The sequence below is a fragment of the Zootoca vivipara genome, chromosome 4 (genome assembly GCF_965207765.1).
Source record: "Zootoca vivipara chromosome 4, rZooViv2.hap1.1, whole genome shotgun sequence".
NCBI classification, from domain to species: Eukaryota; Metazoa; Chordata; class Lepidosauria; order Squamata; family Lacertidae; genus Zootoca; species Zootoca vivipara.
The window spans coordinates 62916558-62935127 of record NC_142587.1 but is presented as its reverse complement, the minus strand read 5'-3'; the positions used below and the strand labels follow the sequence as shown (position 1 = coordinate 62935127).

Below are 18570 nucleotides of genomic sequence, written 5' to 3'. Positions count from 1 at the left end.
GTCATTTGGATCAGACCAAGCGTCCATCTAGTCCAGAATCTTGCTTCTAAGAGTGACTCAGAAAGTAAGTAAGGCAGGTGACATTCTAATTTATTGCAAATGATATAAAAATGATTTGCCATGATAATTAAGAAGACAAATGTTAGGGCTGGTTCGTACAGAGATCAAAAGCAGGAAGAATAATGATATGATATACAAAATAAAAAGAGCTCCATGTGACTAGTTCCATCCCCAAAAGGGAAATAATTTTGGTCAGAACATGAGAAAGCGGATGGCTTATTGGCAAATTGTAACTCATTTAATAAGCAACCCACTATGTTGGTGCCTAAGTTAAAGAGACAAAAAGTTTTTAAGAATGATAGAAAATGATATCATTCTATGTGTGTTTTATGTGTTCTTCCTTTTTAATAACTTATACCGGTAATGTTTTTATATGGTTTTGATTGAGTTCTTTTTTTTGTAATTTGTCTTTTGCAAATTGTTTTGGTGAAAATTGTGAATAAAGATTGAACTCAACCCATAGTGGCAGAAAACATTATGAAGTGTCCTGAGCTAAACTACATGCTGCTCTCTACCCTTGTGGGAAATACAGCTGTGTTAGACCTCTTCAAATACAACAGTGCCAATTTGCTTTCTATTGCTCCAGGGAGTTGGATTCAAAGCATTGTGTTCAAATGGCAAGGAAACAAGATTTAGACTAAGAGTCAGCCATAATCACCAGAACCATCAACTGTTTACATCTCTCAAGAAGATACTATACAAATTGGACCTCTAATCTGATTCATTACAGTAATATGTTTATACTAGTCAAAGCCTTCAAAGTATTGTTATTTTAATAATTTTCTATGATAATCATCCAGGGGGGCATGGTAACCACAGTCTTCTTTCTCCCCCCCTCTCTCTCTTTTAGCAGTTTTGTTTGCCGGTTGACAATGCACTTTTGAAAACAGAATGTCAAAAGAGGTTTGTCATGAGCACAAGGACCTACTGTTAGAAAAAGCATACTGGCATACTTTGTGAAAGTATTCCTAAAATGACTGTTGTCTTGATTCATCATGACAATATGCAATTGGCAATGGGCACTGGAAGACTTGCAGCATTGTCCCAACATAGTTTGCTGCACTGAGCAAAGCTATTTACTTATTAACCTGAAGAATCTACTGTATATTAATTTAGGCAAGGGCGTCAGGGGCGTGGCAAGCCACCCGCAGGGGTGCCGCAGCAATCTGCCCAGGGGGGCGGCGTGGCGAGTTGCCCACAGAGTCTGCCTGGCGGACGCAAGCCCTACTCCCAAGAGAGACGCGCTGCAGGCTAGGCCCTGAGGTAAGTGCCGCCCCCCCCTGCGGTGTGCCATTATGTCACCCCCTCAGGGATGACACCCAGGGCGGACCACAGCCCCTGCACCCTGCTTCCTACGCCTCTGAATTTAGGCAAAGTGCTGCTAATGATATCTGCACGTCTGTGAGGAAGACACATTTGTCCTTAAATCTGCATGTGTGTTTGAAAATGCATATGGTTCAGAAATATATATATTTTATTTTAATATGTCCTTAAAAATGGGGCTGAACAATCTGGTGGAGTGCTTTCTTGTGGCTGTGAAAAGGTAAGTCTTAGGGTGCTTCCAGACTTTATATTGCAAATGGCTAATTCAGATAAATTTTTGGCCTATTAGCTTCCACACGTTCCCATTCCCCCACATTTATAATATTCATTGCTATTCTGTCACGTGTGATCCATAGCTCGTCAGAACGTATCCGTGTCCTTTGGGGGGAGCATCGCAGAACAACTGTTAAAGCAGGATGATGTGTGGATGAGCAAGTACAAATCCACTTCAAATGTAGTATGAATGCACCTCCACAAACGCCTGCAATAAAACAGCAGTCTGGATGGGGCCTAAATCTACTTGAGAATAGGTTGTGTGTCTCTTCGGCATCTAGGAGCTGAAGGTACAACAGATCCTTTAATGGCTGTGTTGTAGCTTTTATCACTGGCACAACACTTGGAAAGGCTAGGCAGTTTGAGGACCCATTGATGATCCAGTTGTTTGTGCCACCTTTCCCAGGACCTGTCTCGAGAAAGCAACAGGCAGGGGGGATTAACAATCACACTGCAGAAGAAGCAATGTGTTTTTGGTGTGAAAGGGTACGCTATTTGGACACAACAGTGATATCGCATTCAGCTATCCAAATTACATTTGTGTTTCACAGCCTGATGGCAACTCCCCAACCTGCAAGGAAACACGCCACATACCTAAGGCTGTCCACATTATTTTGGCATGTGTGTCTGAAAATCTCGAAAGCACAGCTAGCCTGCAACAGCTGTCTCGGTTCATCCTCCCCATTAGTCTCTCAAGCAGGTGGGAAGAGAATATGGGGTGTGGACCCCATGGAAGTAACAACAAGCAACACGCTCTCACTGGTGTTTGCTAGAGGGAGACGCCATCAAATTAACCCCCCCCTCCCCACAATACACACAAAATGAAGGCAACTCTGGTAGTTTTCCAGATTTTTCGTGTATGCTAACAATATATTAAGTGTACTTTTAAGTTCTTCTCCAAATTCTGTTACTTTCTTGTAGTGTAGCTTCCCTATTCACTGTCATGTTGCCACAATGTTGATTTCATTTGTGAAGAAACAAAAATGGAATAGTGTACGATTATTGCTCATTTGTATTGGGGGAGGGTGGGAAACTCTAACAAATGACCCTGGACAACTCTGAAATGCACTAAAAATTCAGCTTCCTACATTGCAGTTTTAACTTACAGCAGTAGTGTGGCTGGGTTACAATTGAGCTAAACAGGCAAAGGTCTGAGAATGGGAATTTGGACAATTGTTAAATTATTATGATTCTAGGCACTAGAAAGTTTTTCTTTCAGACAGTGGAGGATGAACGACTTGTCCACTGAGGATTATATCAAAGCTATCTGTGTTTTGGTTAACAGTGGATCCAGGATGGGTGCAGCACACTGCGCCCACTGAGGCAAATTCCCATCACCATTATTACTACCTCATACCTCCTCCTTGACCTGTTAGTTTTTTCTGAAGACATCCATACCATACCCTAAAGCAGAACAGGGCTGGAGGTGGATCACTGCCTGAGGCAGTGCCTTATTCTGCTTCATTATAGAACCAGCTCTAATCGTGGGTGCAATAAAATGATTGCTATATTAGGTGTTCCCAGTAAACAAAGTGAATATGAACTCCAAAATTAGGCAAATGAGTCATTTCTATAGCACTGTAATACTCAAATTTCTTTATAGCCTTTATCTCACTCCTCTCCAGAACATGATATCGATCGTTATTATTCCAAGTTCACAGAAAGCAAACAGAGAATTGTAATCAAGTGATTTGATGTTCAAGCAGGGCTACTGAACTTAGGCTCCTTAGGTCAAATCCCAATGTCCCATTCACTAGACCACATTAGTTCTCTATTACATTGCTGTGTGCAGCAGGTGAATTTCACAGGCTATAGAGTGAGTTTATACAAGGTCTGTACAACAATCCCAGACTCCCATCATTCACTTTCTTACTGAACATGCAGTTTTACATTTAAAAATAGACCATATTTGATGCCGGAAAAGCAGCAATGTTGCTGTTCACAGACAAAGCTGCCTTTCAGAGTCATGACAGAGAATAATCCCAATGTGAGCTCTTCTTTGTTTGATAAAACAGGCACATAAATGAAAATGCTGGTCTCTTCAGCAACTCTGCTCCATAGAGGGTAGGGAAGGGGGCTTGATGATGAAAGTTTTTGGTGCACACAGATTCTATCAGTTAAACCTGTTCAGATCCATAGGACCCAACAGGACAAGAGAAATCACTTTATATCATCTTAAGTGTTCTAGATTTTAGGTGATAAGGGCCACTAATAAAGGATTATCAATTGGTTCCCAATAATAAAATGCTTTTATTTTCACTGGTAAAGCGATACTGAAAAAAGAACATTCATATTTCTCCACAAAACATTTTGTATTTTCACAGCAGTATTGTATATTCACGAACATGGTAAGTCAGAAAACTTGTGATTACTTCTGTGCAATCTGTTTAGGTCACTCAGCATTTGTATTAAGTTTTTGTTTTTACAACTATAGAAGTGCAATTTTGAAAAGTGTTTTTAGAATCATTATTTAAATGTTTAAAAATTTAAAGACACAGATTTTGTCTATTTTTTCGATGTTTCAGTGTTATTGATTAGTTCGTATCGAAACAATTGTATCGAGGCCTAATAACAGCTGGAAGTTTGTTTAATATCCTGCCTTGTTGTAACCAGTTTCCCAGTTGGGATGTAATGGAAAGCTATGGTTAAGCTTGCTGGTTTAACTGGTTGGATCGTGAAGGGAAGAGTTGAAGAGTTGTATGCCTGGGACAAAAGAGTTGTCAATATCTTAGTTTATAATTTATATTTGGGTTTATTTGGGGCAGAGCATTTGCCTAGTAAAATTCCATGGTGACATTCAGATGAACAGATTACAGCAACCTTCTCCTCCGACTGGATTTTCCCTTGGGAAATGCTCTAATTCTTGGGTCTTTAGTAGTGTTCCATCACGTGCAAGCATTCTATTGCAATAGAATGCATGCACATGGAACACTGCTGAGAGAGCAAACAATGTTTATGACAGAAACGAAGATTTCAAGAATTATTACCAAGACACCTCCAAAACCAGAATGCAATCTAGACTAGATATTAAAAGGGCCAGCAAAATTCTGTTAGGATTGATGACATCTATGCTATAAACAACTTCACAATGGTTGCAAGCCTCTATTTTCAAAGAAAAACAAGGAAATGCACTTGAAAAAGTTTGACAGTGTAGTCAATCTTTAATTTCAAAGCCTCATATTTAGTCCTGTTTCTCAAGTACTTTCCCCCTTTTCAGACACTGCTTTCTTCTTTTGTGTAAAGGCAAAGAGCAATTAACTTGATCCAATTCTGTGAGGTTTCGACAGCCCACTCTGAAAACCCCATTCATCTTTACAAAAACCTATTAAGAGAGACAGGGGTGGTGAACTAGATCCAGCCAGCAGGCCAGGTCCTAGGTTCTCCCAAATCCAGGCTACCACTTTGACACTCGGGTGATAAATTATTCCTCTGTGGTGTGGCAAGTCGCACTAGAAAAGAAAATCCAAGCTAAGTGAGCCTTGAAGCTACAGCCTATAAAATGACTTTAGCCCTGCTTTCAACAGGCAGCCTTCCTAAGGAACTCAGAAGCGCAGCCAATCCCAGTAGGTTTACCCTCACCACAGATCAGCAGTGACAGCAAACCCCCTTTCCCAATACACAACCAGGAGTGCACTTTAAGGCTCCCAACTGCACATTAGCAGCTGCATCTCTACCAGCCCCACACCTGAAATTTGGTCTGCAGGCTGGAGGTTCCCCATCTGATTTAAGATAATGCATCTATCCAATTGCAAATACAGATGTGAAATTGAGGCTGAAAAGGGAGCATAGTGCAACTTAAATGATTTAGGCAGATAATCACGCTGCGAGACTTTTAAACAAATCACATGAAGAGCTGGCAGATTTACCTCTTTTCAAGCCTGATCTGTGCAGTACAGACTCCCTCGCCCACCTTGACTTCCCACCTGCACCCTGTCACATATAAATACACCCACTTCTCATGCTAGCCAATGTGCACATAAAGCCCAGTACAAGAGGTTTCCACTTCACCCGGGTATTCGATTTCTGGTTTGCGAAAGCCGACAGCCAAATGTAGAAACCAGGAAAGCTTTGCATTCAAGGGCTCTCCCCTGCTGCCTTCATCCTGTATAAATCGGGATTTTGTTCAATCCAGCCTTTACTTAATGATCACCCAGGGACACCTTGAATAAAATCTCCAAATAAATTGCTCGACAACACATTTTCTTTACAGATAGGAACAGATGCATTAAAAAAACAGCAAGCAAGCAAGCTGCATAAAATGAGATTACACAGGAGTCAAAAACAACCGGCAGATAATTGTGTAGGACCTTAAAACACCTACAGAAATCTTCATAGTTCCAAACATCTCTCGTGTGTGTGTGTGTGTGTGTGTGTGGTTTTGACGGACTCGATGAGGCTGCTATCCCCTCTAGATTTGCAGAGTCCCTTTTGTTAGCCGGTACCCTAGTTGCTGGAGAAGCCCGCCGAGTGCCGTCCCTTAAGGCGCCTCCAGCGAACCAGACACTACCGAGCCCTCCCAGTTGAAAGGGAGCCGCTGTCGCCCTACGGGCGTAGCCAAGGGGGTGAGACGGGGGGGCAGCTGCCCCACCCCTAAATATAGATAGCTGAGGTTCTGCTCCCCGCCCAGCAAAAATCCTGCCACGCCCCTGCGTCGCCCTCCTCTCAACCTTTGCATGCCTCGCCTCTTCCCCGCCCGCTTCTTCAGCTCCGTCCTCCAGATGCCCCAAAGCCTCGCGCAAGTTTAATACCCGGAAATGCAGGTTATGTGAGCGACTCTAGTTCCTATCTCTATGGCCCCCTTTTGACCCTCCCGGCCATAAACTACATGTACTGTATATACATATACATATACATATACATATAATGTCTCTATATAGTTAGACCCTAGTTTGTCTTTCTTCTCCTGGGTTGCAAATGAGAGTTACCCATAGAAAACAACGGAATGCTATTTTTCTTTATTTTAAAAAAACCTTTTCTGTAATATTTGCTATTGGGCAGAAGCGTGTTTTGCTTTTCCGAAGGCGGCGGCGGCGGCAGCAGCAGCAGCAGCAACAGCAGCATAGGCAGTTCATGCCTTCCCCCAGCAGGTTAGATCTAATTTAGTTTTATTTTAGGTGGGTGGGGAAGCCACCTAAAGAAACCGGGAAGTTCCATCTCCAGAAAAGGCGATGAGCTATTCTTCTCATTTCCTATCTCTATCTCCTATGACTCTCCGTGGCCCCGCCTCCCCGATCTGCCCGGCCCTGGCGCCCGGTAATGAGGCAGCGGAAAGGGGGCGGGGCCAAGCCGATCAGCTCTGAGGTGAAGCTCGAGAGCCCTACTGAGTAAGGGGAGAAGTGGCCGTTGGGAATTGGGGAGGGGGAGACGTTGAGTGTCTGTGAGAGACGCATCTCTCCCCTTCGGGAGGGTTTTCTCTCCACTATGAGCTTCCTGATCGATTCCAGCATCATGGTCGTGTCTCAGGTAACGAGGCCCCCGGTCCTTCCCTCACCCCCCCTTCCGCAGCCACAGCTATGTTACCCCCCTCCCCGAAAAAGGAGTTGGAACTTCCTAGTCTCATCCCACTTAAGCTAGGCAGAACGAGGCGATAGGAAGGTGGACGGCACCACTTCCGGCAGCAGGTGGAGGAGGATGGACTGTACCATTTTTGAAAGTGGGTGGGGGGGGAGGGACGCACATTTCCAGTGCTTCAATATGCTAAAAAAAGAAAAAGAGAGACTAACCCGGTGGCACAGAAGAGATTATGATTTCTCTGCCTGCATAGTTTTCTCTTTCCAGGTTTTTCACCTGCAGGAAGCTCCAGGAGCAATGACATTTACCTGTACTCTGAAGTGGTGCACCTGTTCTGCCAGCTCATTGTGCAGCATCTGTAGACTAGGCCTCTGCCAGCTATGCCAAAATAGAGTGGGAGGTGGACTAGGGCCCTCCCACTTTATAATGTGTCAATCTCTCTCTCTCTGTCTCTCCCTCCCTGCTAGCTGCAATCTTTCAACTTGTTTCCCATGTTTCTTAAAGGAGTGGGGATGCTGCACTTCAAAAGTGGCTTATGGGGTCCATTTTTATCCATGGCTCTTCAGATTGCTTGTGGGGTTCCTGGCATACTTTGTTTGCTGGATTATTATTAATTAAACCGCCTACTTGCTTGTTACACCAAAAGGCATTTAAGTGAGTTGCAATTTAAAAACATAAGAAAAAGTAAAACCACATTGTAACCTACCCATATACACAAAAACACATGTGGGTCATGAGCACAGGAAATTCCTTTGTATGGATGGCCATGTTTATATTTCATATCTTGGGTGTCCTGATGTGTTAGGGTGGATTGCAGAACTTTAAAATAAACATTTACAAATAGTTCAAAACTCAAGTACTTATGGCCACACTTTTGTTAGTTTTTCAAAGGATGTTGAAACATAGACATTCATCAGCATTTTCTTAAGTTGTGTGCTGGACTTTTAAACTGCTGCTATGCTTTAGTTTTGGAATTGGATAATATATGTATTTTAAAAATTGTTTTATGGTGGTGTTATGCAAGCCACCTTGGAAGAGATTTGTCTTGAAAGGTGACATATAAATGTGTGAAGCAAATACAATAGGATTGCATTGTCAGTGTTCTAATGACACATACTTCCAGAAGTTCAAAACCTTGGATAAAAAGTATATTGACTCCCACTCCTTTCTGTTTTTAATGTGCCAGAACAAATAGATGAATTATTGCTACTATCTTCTCATGTGCCATGGCTTCAGTGTTTGAAACTCCCATTGTTCAAGGTGCATTTTGTGACAGGGAATTTCCTTAGCGTGAGCAGTTTCTGATCTCTGGGTGCAGTACTGTGCCTGAGATTTCAGATTAAAACTGCAGAGTGGAAGGAAAGGAGAACCTTTTTCTGCCTCTCCATATCCAGCTACTCTCAAGACTAGACCCTCGTATTACGGGGGTGGGCGGGGGAAGAACTAGACCATGTGAAAAATGAACATGATATTTTAGCTGTAGTTCATTCATTTTCAGCTTTGTATTCTTGTTATAAAAAAACATGCCTAGACATTCCGTTGTAGCACCCATAACCTAGGTTTATAGTGCCATTTAGCTCCTAGCTTTCATATATCAGTTTCTAACACTGCATGGCTTCATATTTTAGAAACCTCTTTTTTTTGTCAATACTGGGGGTTTTTTTTCTAGGAAGAAACACATCCCAATCTAGTTACACCACAGTTAAAAGCAGCTTTTATTTTAGTGTATCAAGTATCTTACTTTGAAAGCAGCAATATACTTGCATGTACTAAGAAATTTTAAGATTTCAGAATTTTGAAACTGAAAAATTGGAAACCGTTAACTGCCCTTCTGTCCCTCTGCAGGTGCTATTCTTTGGATTTGGATGGCTGTTCTTCATGCGTCGGCTCTTCAAAGATTATGAGGTGGGGACCATCAACTGTAACTTTATTGTGACCTGAAAGTGAAGCTGCCAATATGGGAAGATAAAAAGTTGAGTTCAAATAATTTAGGAAACAATCCTGAAGCAGATGTCAGTGGATCTACAGCAGGCATCCCCAAACTTCGGCCCTCCAGATGTTTTAGACTACAATTCCCATCATCCCTGACCACTGGTCCTGTTAGCTAGGGATCATGGGAGTTGTAGGCCAAAACATCTGGAGGCCGCAGTTTGGAGATGCCTGATCTACAGGATCCTAAGCACCCTTGTTTTCCTGAAATGTCCCCAAACTGGCTTCAAAATTCTGCCAGCCCTGGATTTATTCTCTCCTATAGTGGTCAGCGAGGGAAACCTTACAGAAACTGACCATGACAGGAAAAATAAGAAAAAGACCTTCTGCCCTGGCTGGCAGTTTCTCTGCTGGGAATCTCTCCCTCAGATTGTTATAGCATCTTACACCTGCTTACCTGAGAAGAAGCCCTCTTAAACTCAGGGGCTTACAGTACTTAGGAAGCCACCTTATACCAAGTCCATCCAGCTCAGCATTGTCTTCACTGACTTGCAGCAGCTCTCCAAGATTGCAGTCAGGAAACTTGGAGAGGCTGGGGATTGAAAGTAGATGTTCCATATTCAAAGCAGATGATCTACACAGCTATGGTCCATGCTTGCTTCTGAGTAGGTTTGCATATTGGCTAGCTCTCTTTAGTGCACAGACACAGACTGCTTTTGACCATCCAGATCAGGAGTCGGCAACCTTTTTCAGCCGTGGGCTGGTTCACCATCCCTCAAAGCATGTGGGGGGGCCGGACTATCTCTCTCTCTCTCTCTCTCTCTCTCTCTCTCTCTCTCTCTCTCTCTCTCTCTCTCTCTCTCTATCGGGGGAATGAATGAATTCCTACGCCCCACGAATAACCAGAGATGCATTTTAAATAAAAGGACACATTCTACTCATGTAAAAACATGCTGATTCCCAGACCATCCTCGGGCCGGATTTAGAAGGCGATTGGACTGCATCCGGCCCACGGGCCTTAGGTTGTCTACCCCTGATCCAGATGTTAACAAATAACAACTCCCATCAACCTCAGCAGGCATGGACAGTGGCTTAGGATGATGGGAGTTGTAGTTCAGCAAGAACTGGAGGGCCAAAGGCTCTGCACACCTGCTCTGCTAAGGCCATAAGCCTAAGCACATTCACTTGAGTACAAACCTCATTGAGACATAGTTGTGAATAGTTATGCATTGGAGTGGACTTTAGGACTCCTTACTGTTACGTTTGTTAGATCAGTTGTCATAAAGCACAGTTTAGAGTTAATTTGCTTACAATTTAAAAAAGGTTTTCTGCATTTAATCAGATGTCAGAGAAAAGAGTTACAGAAGGCGAAATAATTATCTGTTAACCTATCCATAAAGGCTCATTTGAGTACTTAGGTATGGGTATCCCATTGTATGTTTAAATCTTAAAGACTGACATATTCTTTCAACTCAGAAATGATTGTCAAATACTTTGCTTGTGGAAGTGACTTCTGTTTCTGCTTTACTGGCTTTATTACAGGTGCGGCAGTATGTTGTACAGGTTGTCTTCTCTGTCACCTTTGCGTTTTCCTGCACCATGTTTGAACTTATCATTTTTGAGATACTAGGGGTCCTAAACAGCAGGTAAGCATAGCAGCTAATGTTAGAATGTTTCAGACAGGACTCACTTTAATGCCATTGATGGGCTCATTTGTTTCATTCTGGTCCTGTCAAGCTATAAATGATTAAGAATGATTTTAAAAATTCCTCTGTGGTGATGATCTGGTAGTGAACAGCCCTTCTCTTATTTTTCAGCTCTCGGTATTTTCACTGGAAGTTGAACCTCTGTGTGATTTTGCTTGTCCTTGTATTCATGGTTCCCTTTTACATTGGCTACTTTGTTGTGAGCAACATCCGATTGTGTAAGTTTGCATGTACCTTGAAACGCTATAGTGGCCTAAGCGCTTTAGGTTGCCAGCCAAAGTAACACTTGTCATTCCAAATAGATAATGACCTTAATAATTTTTGACTTTCTTTGTTATTAATTTTAGTGCACAGACACAGACTGCTTTTTGCCTGTGTTGTCTGGCTAACATTCATGTATTTCTTCTGGAAACTGGGGGATCCATTTCCTATTCTCAGTCCAAAACATGGTGAGTTTCATATAACATTTCATTTCATTGTCTGTTGCTTATGAGCTCCCTGAAATGAATCACTGTGCAGTATCTGTACACAGCAAACCTGACTATTTATGCTTGAGCTGTGCTGTGCTTTGCTGTGCTGACAAAAGGGACCCTCATGTTTAATGGTATTGTGGGGAAAAGTCAGGATATCTGAATTAATGAGTGGTTTTTGTTGACACTTGATAGATCAGATGCTCATACCACACAGTCCAGTGCATATTTACTCATAGGTTTCTTTCTTAGACTGCAGTTCTAACTATGTTTACTCAAAAGTAAGACCTGTTGAATTCAGTGGGGCTTACTTTCAGGTAAGTGGCGTTAGGACTGCGGCCTTGGATGCCTTTTTATGTCACCTGCAATCACATACTCTTTTTGTAAAAATAGCAAGTCCCAAGGAAATCCTGACCTATAAAATTTATTATTTCTAGAAAGAATCTTTCAGCACATGGCGTGTCCTTCAGAAATTGAGTATTCCTGTATTCCTTTGCTTATTGCAAGGGGTGTATGAGATGGCACAACATTTTTTCTAGCATCCTTACAGAAGAGTACTCACATCTCTTTGAAATTATGCCAGTAGATGCTAAATAACTGAAGTTCGGCTAGGAATTTTAGAGCAAAATGATTTGTGCAAATGTAACTATAGTGCTTTTCTGTATTCTTGAGAACATAGTGACAGAATTAACTTAATATTTTCTTTTCTGTTAGGAATTCTATCCATAGAACAACTCATCAGTCGAGTGGGAGTGATTGGGGTGACCCTCATGGCTCTACTTTCGGGGTTTGGTGCAGTCAATTGCCCATACACTTACATGTCTTATTTTCTCAGGTAAATGGTGTTTCCTGATTTTTGTTTCCTTCAGCACCAAGTTTTCAGAAATGCCTCCTCCGGGTTGGTAGTTCCACCCCCATCCCCTCTGTAGGATGCTGATTCTAGCATTATATGTGCAGTCTTATTATTGGCCCTATCTAGAATATGAGTATTTGTTCCTCGCTATGCTCCACTGGAATGGGTTAAGAAGGGTGGCTCAGAATTGGGGAAGCTTTGGGTTGGCCATTACTGTTGCTGGAGGTCAGAACCATATCAATAGGTTTGTATGGGTGTCTGTTACAGGAATGTGACAGATGCAGACATTCTAGCTCTGGAGCGTCGTCTCCTCCAAACCATGGACATGATCATCAGCAAGAAGAAAAGGTGAGAGCGACTACAGCAGGAAATCCTTTTACTTCTTTTGAAGTAACTTCATCACAGAAACTTGCCAATGGATGGATGATGTCTGTTGTTTAGAGCAGGGCTGGCCAACTTCCAGGAGACTGCGATCTACTCACAGAGTTATAAACTGGAGGTGATCTATCCCCATTTTATTGGGGTTCAGGTCAAAGTTGTTGAGCTTTTTTAGAGAGGGGTGCAGGGTAAAAACTTCACCTAACTTTCAGGGGCAAGGGGATCACTTGCTCACAAAAATATTGTTGAAAAACTCTGTTCTTCGTTCCACGGAACAGGATAAAATGCAGGGAGGGGAGAGGGGGTGGGACCGGGTGCTCTTAGACAAAAGCAAAGGAAAAGGAGCCCACGATCAACAGCGATCGACTGCAGCCTCCCGGGGATTGACCAGTCGATCCTGATCGACCTGTTGGACATCCCTGGTTTAGAGGATCAGAGAATAAAAGAGCTAAAATAGTTACAAAACTGATGAACTGGATGAAATGCATTTGTTTAAAATATTCTTATACTAGCTTTTTTTTTTATAAAAAAAATCAGGTTAATAAAAATACAACTTATTAAAATGGTGATAAAGCAAAAATATAAGAGCTCTAAAAAAATCAATATAAAACAACCCATGGCAGATATCACAAGGTCACAGGAGGTAGATATTGAAAGCCTGGGAGAAAAAGTTAGTTTTAAGCAATTGCAGAATGAACATCATTGGTCGCTGCTTGCCATATACAAGAGAGGTGATGATTCCACAAAGATCTTCCATTGTGGCTACTTTGGTCCCCAAACCATGCTGAAATGACTTGTATCAATTTCTTCCAAGAGTGCCTTGAGTGGAGCTGCCACCACCCTTGTGTTGTGCCAATACATGTGAATTAGATGCCACAGAAAGGGGAGTCAATTGAAGTGGCCTCTATGTTGTGCCTGTTTCATGTGCTCCACGAGGCACCCAAGTTTTGATTTTCATGGGTAGAACTACCAACTACATAAATAATACTGACCATGTTTTCAGTAAAGAAGTTTTTATGTTATATTATGATGAATTGTTTCAGGATGATATGAGCTGCTTTGAAAGGGTTAGCACCGATAGCCTATAAAGGATGCCATAAGTAAAATAAACATAAACTTTGTGAACTAATGCCGTTACTTTAATGGCTAAAGTCCGCAAAAAAGCTTTGTATTATCTTTATTACCTAGGAGCAAAATAAAATAAGTTCTTTTATCAGTAGTACCTAATTGTGAAGGCCTCCTGACTCTCACCTAATGACATGGGAGACAGCTACTGATATTGCTTAGGAAATGCACGATTACCACTTTCCTGAATTGTGTTAATAAACATTCTTTCAAAAGTTCGTCTGTTACGTTGACAGCAACGTTTTGAATTCCAGATTTTGAAAAATCTAAACTTTGAAATGTGATGATCTGTTTTTGGTTCTAGTTTGTGTCTCTCTTTTTTAGCACTTGACTTTTCCTCCCAATCAGGATAGCGATGGTTCACAGAAACATGTTCCAGAGAGGGGAAGTTAACAACAAGCCCACTGGTTTCTGGGGGATGATAAAAAGTGTGGCATCATCTTCACCAGGCAGCGAAAGTATCCTTTATTTCCTTAGTTCTACTTTGGGGAATGGGAAAGGGGGAAACCATAATGGAGCTGAGTTAAGATAAAAGGAAAAGGGGGAAATATAAGGATCCCATTTACTATTGTGCAGATTACAGGCTATGCAGAATCCCTTACCTTTCACTCTTTGAGATGAGCATATCTCAGAGAGAACAACTCAAGCCTGCAAGTGCTAAGCACCAGGGCCTGATCTAGTGGGGGCAATTATGCTCATGCCCACTTCTACATAAGTGAGAAATTATCATAGATGTTGGCATGTGCTGATGGGAGATAAGGAACGGCATGGATTTCGTTATGTAGCCTTGATACCATGCATTGTTATCTTCCCTTCTATGTGCCTCCTTGCCTGACTGCAATGACAGTTGTGCTTTTTCCTGTCTGCTGGATATACACAGTGACATGAGGCAGAAAATGCACAGCAACTTGATTTTCAGGGGACCGATAAGTTGCCCCGGAAGCATGTAGTTCTGGCATTAGTACAGTGGTACCTCGGTTTAAGTACTTAATTGTTTCCGGGGTGCCATTCCCTCCCCGAAAAGTACTTAATCCGAGCGGCGACAGCGCGCAGCGCCGATAGAGCGCTTCTGCGCACACGCAAATCGCGCAGATCGCTTCTGCGCATGTGCACGCAGCGGAACCCAGAAGTAAACACTTCCGAGTCCGCGGAGTACTTAAACTGAAAGTACTAAAACAGAAGCATACTTAAAACGAGGTATGACTGTATTGCTAGATATATATGTTAGTATACAACGTGCACCATCAGTTGTAATCCTGCAGGTGGCAGCAGTGTACAGTTTCTGATTTGTAGCCCAGGAGTTAGATACGGTAGTAAAGGACCTGCCATTTAAGAAAATGTCAAGGCTTTTTTTTCATGTGTTGGCTCAGGAATGAAAAGGAACGTTGAAATATGTATTGTTTTTGGATGGTATTTTGCATGATTTTGTCCTTGACAACTGTCATTTACCAGATCTGGCAGTTATCCAGCAGGAGGTAGATGCTTTGGAGGAGCTGAGTCAGCAGCTTTTCTTGGAAACTGCTGACCTGCATGCTACCAAGGTGCAGGCAAAGGGGGCTGTTCTCATGCCTGATGGATGGGTGAAAGGGATTCCTGGGCAGGAGAAAGGGGAAAAAAAGACTCTAGAAATCTACCAGCAAGTGAACACGATACAGGAGATGTAGCTTTATAACACTCTGATAAGTAGCCATTAGCCTTCTCTGGGATCATGTCCACTAGAGTAAATCACAATTTTATGTTGCAATGGTTATCCTCATAAGTTTGTTCATTTTATTGCTATTAGCACTTCTTGATCACTTTAAAAAAATTCTAACTCAAAGTAACTTTTAAAAAGTAACATAAAACTAAAGCAGAGTAAAAGCCAAAAACACATTCATGGCACATCCCACCTACTTTAGTAGATATTTCTGCAGATAATTCAAGGCCCATGGCTTAGTGGAAGAGACAGAGTTTTGCCTGGTGCCTAAAAGGTGTGCTTCCCTTTATTAATCAAGGCTTCAAGTGTTCAATATGTATGCCTTACTGAAACTTATTGAAAGGGAGAGCTTGCATGCTGTTGTGACATTAAGGGCATTCCTGGAAGCCTGGAGATCTGGGTTTATTCTGTTGTGTCACTTGAATTTATACACTCCAGGGCCTATGCAAATGTGGCTCTGGGAGCACTTCACAGATTCTTCATCTGTAAAGGGGCCTGCTTGCTTTATCTCTGTCACATGGTCTGTATGAGATGGAAATTGTTTTATTTTATGATAGGAAACCCATGAGATATGATGTGCTGGTTTTAGAGTACATCTCGATGCCTCCTGAACCTGAACATTTTCTTCTTTGCAGGAGAGGATAGAATACTCTAAAACATTCCAAGGGAAATACTTCAACTTCCTGGGCTACTTTTTCTCAATTTACTGTGTCTGGAAAATTTTTATGGTATGTATCTGTGCCATTGGAATGGCAGTTTATATTTTGCAAAGGCTGTGTTTCGAAGGAGAGATTTCTGCATCTTGTAATCTTAATATGTAAATATTATTCAGCAACTAGAGTTCAGGCACTTTTTAAAATTGACCTCTCATTGAATTTCAGTAAGACTGGTTTTAAGGCCAAAGTGGGATGTCCATCTTATAACTACATAGTATCACTAGGCAGTATTTCCTGTCTCTTTGTGTGTGTATGTGTGTACCTGTGTGTGCATGTGCACGCACATCCATGCTTTGTAGCCTATTTACCATGCTGGGCAATTTCCCGTGAAAGCAGCGGTGTATGTGTGATGTTTTTAGTGAAGGTAGCTTAAGTAATATGATGCCTCTTTCTTTCTCATCATCAGGCAACAATCAATATTGTATTTGACAGAGTTGGAAAGACGGACCCTGTCACACGAGGAATTGAGATAACTGTGAACTATTTGGGGATCCAGTTTGATGTGAGGACAGTTAAAATCCACCTTCTTTCTTCAGTGTTCTTTTATTCTTATTTTATTCTACTCTGTTCTGAGCTGGATATTAATTCAATGTGATAACTACTTCTAAAAATCTCTGTAGGTACTAAAGTGAGTGATTCTAAAACTTAAGAAAATTCATATGTATCACTGGGTTTTCAATAGAACTATGCATCTTTAAAATTTAAGTTCCAGTCTTCTGTTTGCCCAGAAGATGGCAGTACTCCTATCTTAGATACTAGAGAATGCATTGGCCTAGATTAAACACCTATAAACCTTTAGTCATGCTAAAAAGAAATCTAAATCCAGTGTTGTGTACACCAACCTGGTAAGAACTCTCGGTTTATCTGCTATAGGTTTGTATGAAAATATTCTTGCTTGAATTTCTCTGGAGGACACTGAATGCATAAACAGTATCTGAAAATAAGCAGCCTACTAAATCCATACTGTAGATATGAACATCTCTGTGAGTTTAACTGTTTCCTTTTTGTGTTATTGCAGGTAAAATTCTGGTCTCAGCATATTTCCTTTATCCTTGTTGGAATAATTATTGTCACCTCTATCAGGGGTTTATTGATTACACTCACAAAGGTAGGCCTGTACATATTCTTATTATACACGAGTATAAGCAGAAAAGTGTGAGTTCATCAGAACTTATCTCTTAAGAACTTTGGGGCAGAAGCACACAACACTCAAAACACACGCAAACACTAAAAGCAGCACCACAAGGTTGGACCCCCTCCTTCCCCTTAGCAGCATGTAGTTCCACCAACCTCATGACTTGTGTTGTCATGCTGAGCAACTTTCCCACCCTGAGCCACATTCTTTGCTGGTGAGGGCAAGAGAATGCTCCCAGTGTGTCTTTAACATGGGTATATAAGTAACTGTTGGAATTGGAACTGCTTCTCTTGGATAGCTAAGCAGTTGTACGGACCATTTTGATGGTTAGAAAGCCATGACATTATGCAGCAGAATAGCCATTTCCACTGTCCCTTGAAATTTAATTAGAATGTTGTACTTAATTGGATTATATATCTATATGTAGATGGTTTTCTCTGTTTTGTCTTCCAGTTTTTCTATGCTATCTCAAGCAGCAAGTCTTCTAATGTTATTGTTCTGTTATTGGCACAAATAATGGTGAGTGGTTATAGCCCCAAATGGTGAAAAGCTACTTCTTGCTCACTCTTAGCTATGTAAGCAGCTGGAAATGGGGATGCCTGATGTTCCCTTTCTCTCTTCTGTAGGGGATGTATTTTGTGTCTTCAGTGCTTCTGATTCGAATGAGTATGCCTCCAGAGTATCGCACCATCATTACGGAAGTTCTAGGAGAATTACAGTTCAACTTCTACCACCGCTGGTTTGATGTTATATTTCTGGTCAGTGCTCTCTCCAGCATCCTCTTCCTCTACCTGGCGCATAAGCAGGCTCCTGAAAAGCACATGGCACTCTGAATCCACCTTGGTTCTTCATTGTGTGATGGACGAAAGCAAAGTATTTGGCATATTGCCATCTTTTTTTGCGATGGATTATCAGTTCTTTGACAAGAACCAAATATATCAGTGTCGGCAAAAGGAGAGGCAAGAAATAGCCCCAAGAAACAACCCTTGTGCTATAAGCATGTTCTTGATTGGAAATAAATCACAAGGAGTGAAAGGGCAGCTCTCTCAAAAGCAGAATGGGAAGAAACAATTCTGTGATGTTTAGTAAGTGTGATTGGCAAGATGTCTGCTTAAATGTCTTAATCTGGAAGTAGTGATACTGGAACTGAACATCTAAATAAACCAGCTTTTATAACAATTCATAATAATTTTGTGATAACCCTACAGACTTTGGAAATGAGTTACTTCTCCGAAGATGGAATGAAGAGTGGTGAATTAACAAGGGTCTGGATATTTCAAAAGCAGCTCTGGGCAGCTTGTGACCAATCAAACTGAATGTTGCTCACCAGGGTTTTGTTCCTACCTTGTCTAGCACTGGCATGTCACTGTATCATTGGTGGGCTGTGTAGCCCTT

At 41.7% G+C, this 18570-nt stretch overlaps 1 protein-coding gene and 1 long non-coding RNA gene across 3 annotated transcripts in view; one reads left to right on the top strand and one right to left on the bottom strand.

Annotated features, from left to right (window-relative positions):
* The window catches only part of LOC148685966 (uncharacterized), a 33765-nt gene extending 26214 nt beyond the window's left edge, over positions 1-7551 (bottom strand). The window contains exon 1 of one of the 2 annotated variants that reach the window (XR_015949627.1): positions 7476-7551. This is a non-coding gene — a long non-coding RNA (uncharacterized LOC148685966). The remainder of the gene's footprint in view (positions 1-7475) is intronic. The other variant, XR_015949626.1, reaches the window with a different exon arrangement.
* Positions 6934-18354, top strand: GPHRB (golgi pH regulator B). Its single transcript, XM_035115797.3, has 14 exons — positions 6934-7119; positions 9013-9072; positions 10639-10742; positions 10914-11020; positions 11150-11251; positions 11987-12107; positions 12393-12473; positions 13977-14086; positions 15081-15169; positions 15960-16052; positions 16447-16542; positions 17059-17148; positions 17629-17694; positions 17802-18354. Exons 1-14 carry the CDS (start codon positions 7078-7080, stop codon positions 18006-18008), a joined length of 1368 nt encoding a protein of 455 aa, XP_034971688.1. The 5' UTR covers positions 6934-7077; the 3' UTR covers positions 18009-18354.
* Positions 18355-18570: the final 216 nt, after the last annotated feature.

Bases quoted from the DNA above. Each gene is read 5' to 3' on its own strand.
- GPHRB (XM_035115797.3), top strand. From the start codon at position 7,078: ATGAGCTTCCTGATCGATTCCAGCATCATGGTCGTGTCTCAG. The intron at 10,743-10,913 runs GTAAGCATAGCA...CTTATTTTTCAG, and splicing joins CTAGGGGTCCTAAACAGCAG to CTCTCGGTATTTTCACTGGA. The intron at 11,252-11,986 runs GTGAGTTTCATA...CTTTTCTGTTAG, and splicing joins TATTCTCAGTCCAAAACATG to GAATTCTATCCATAGAACAA.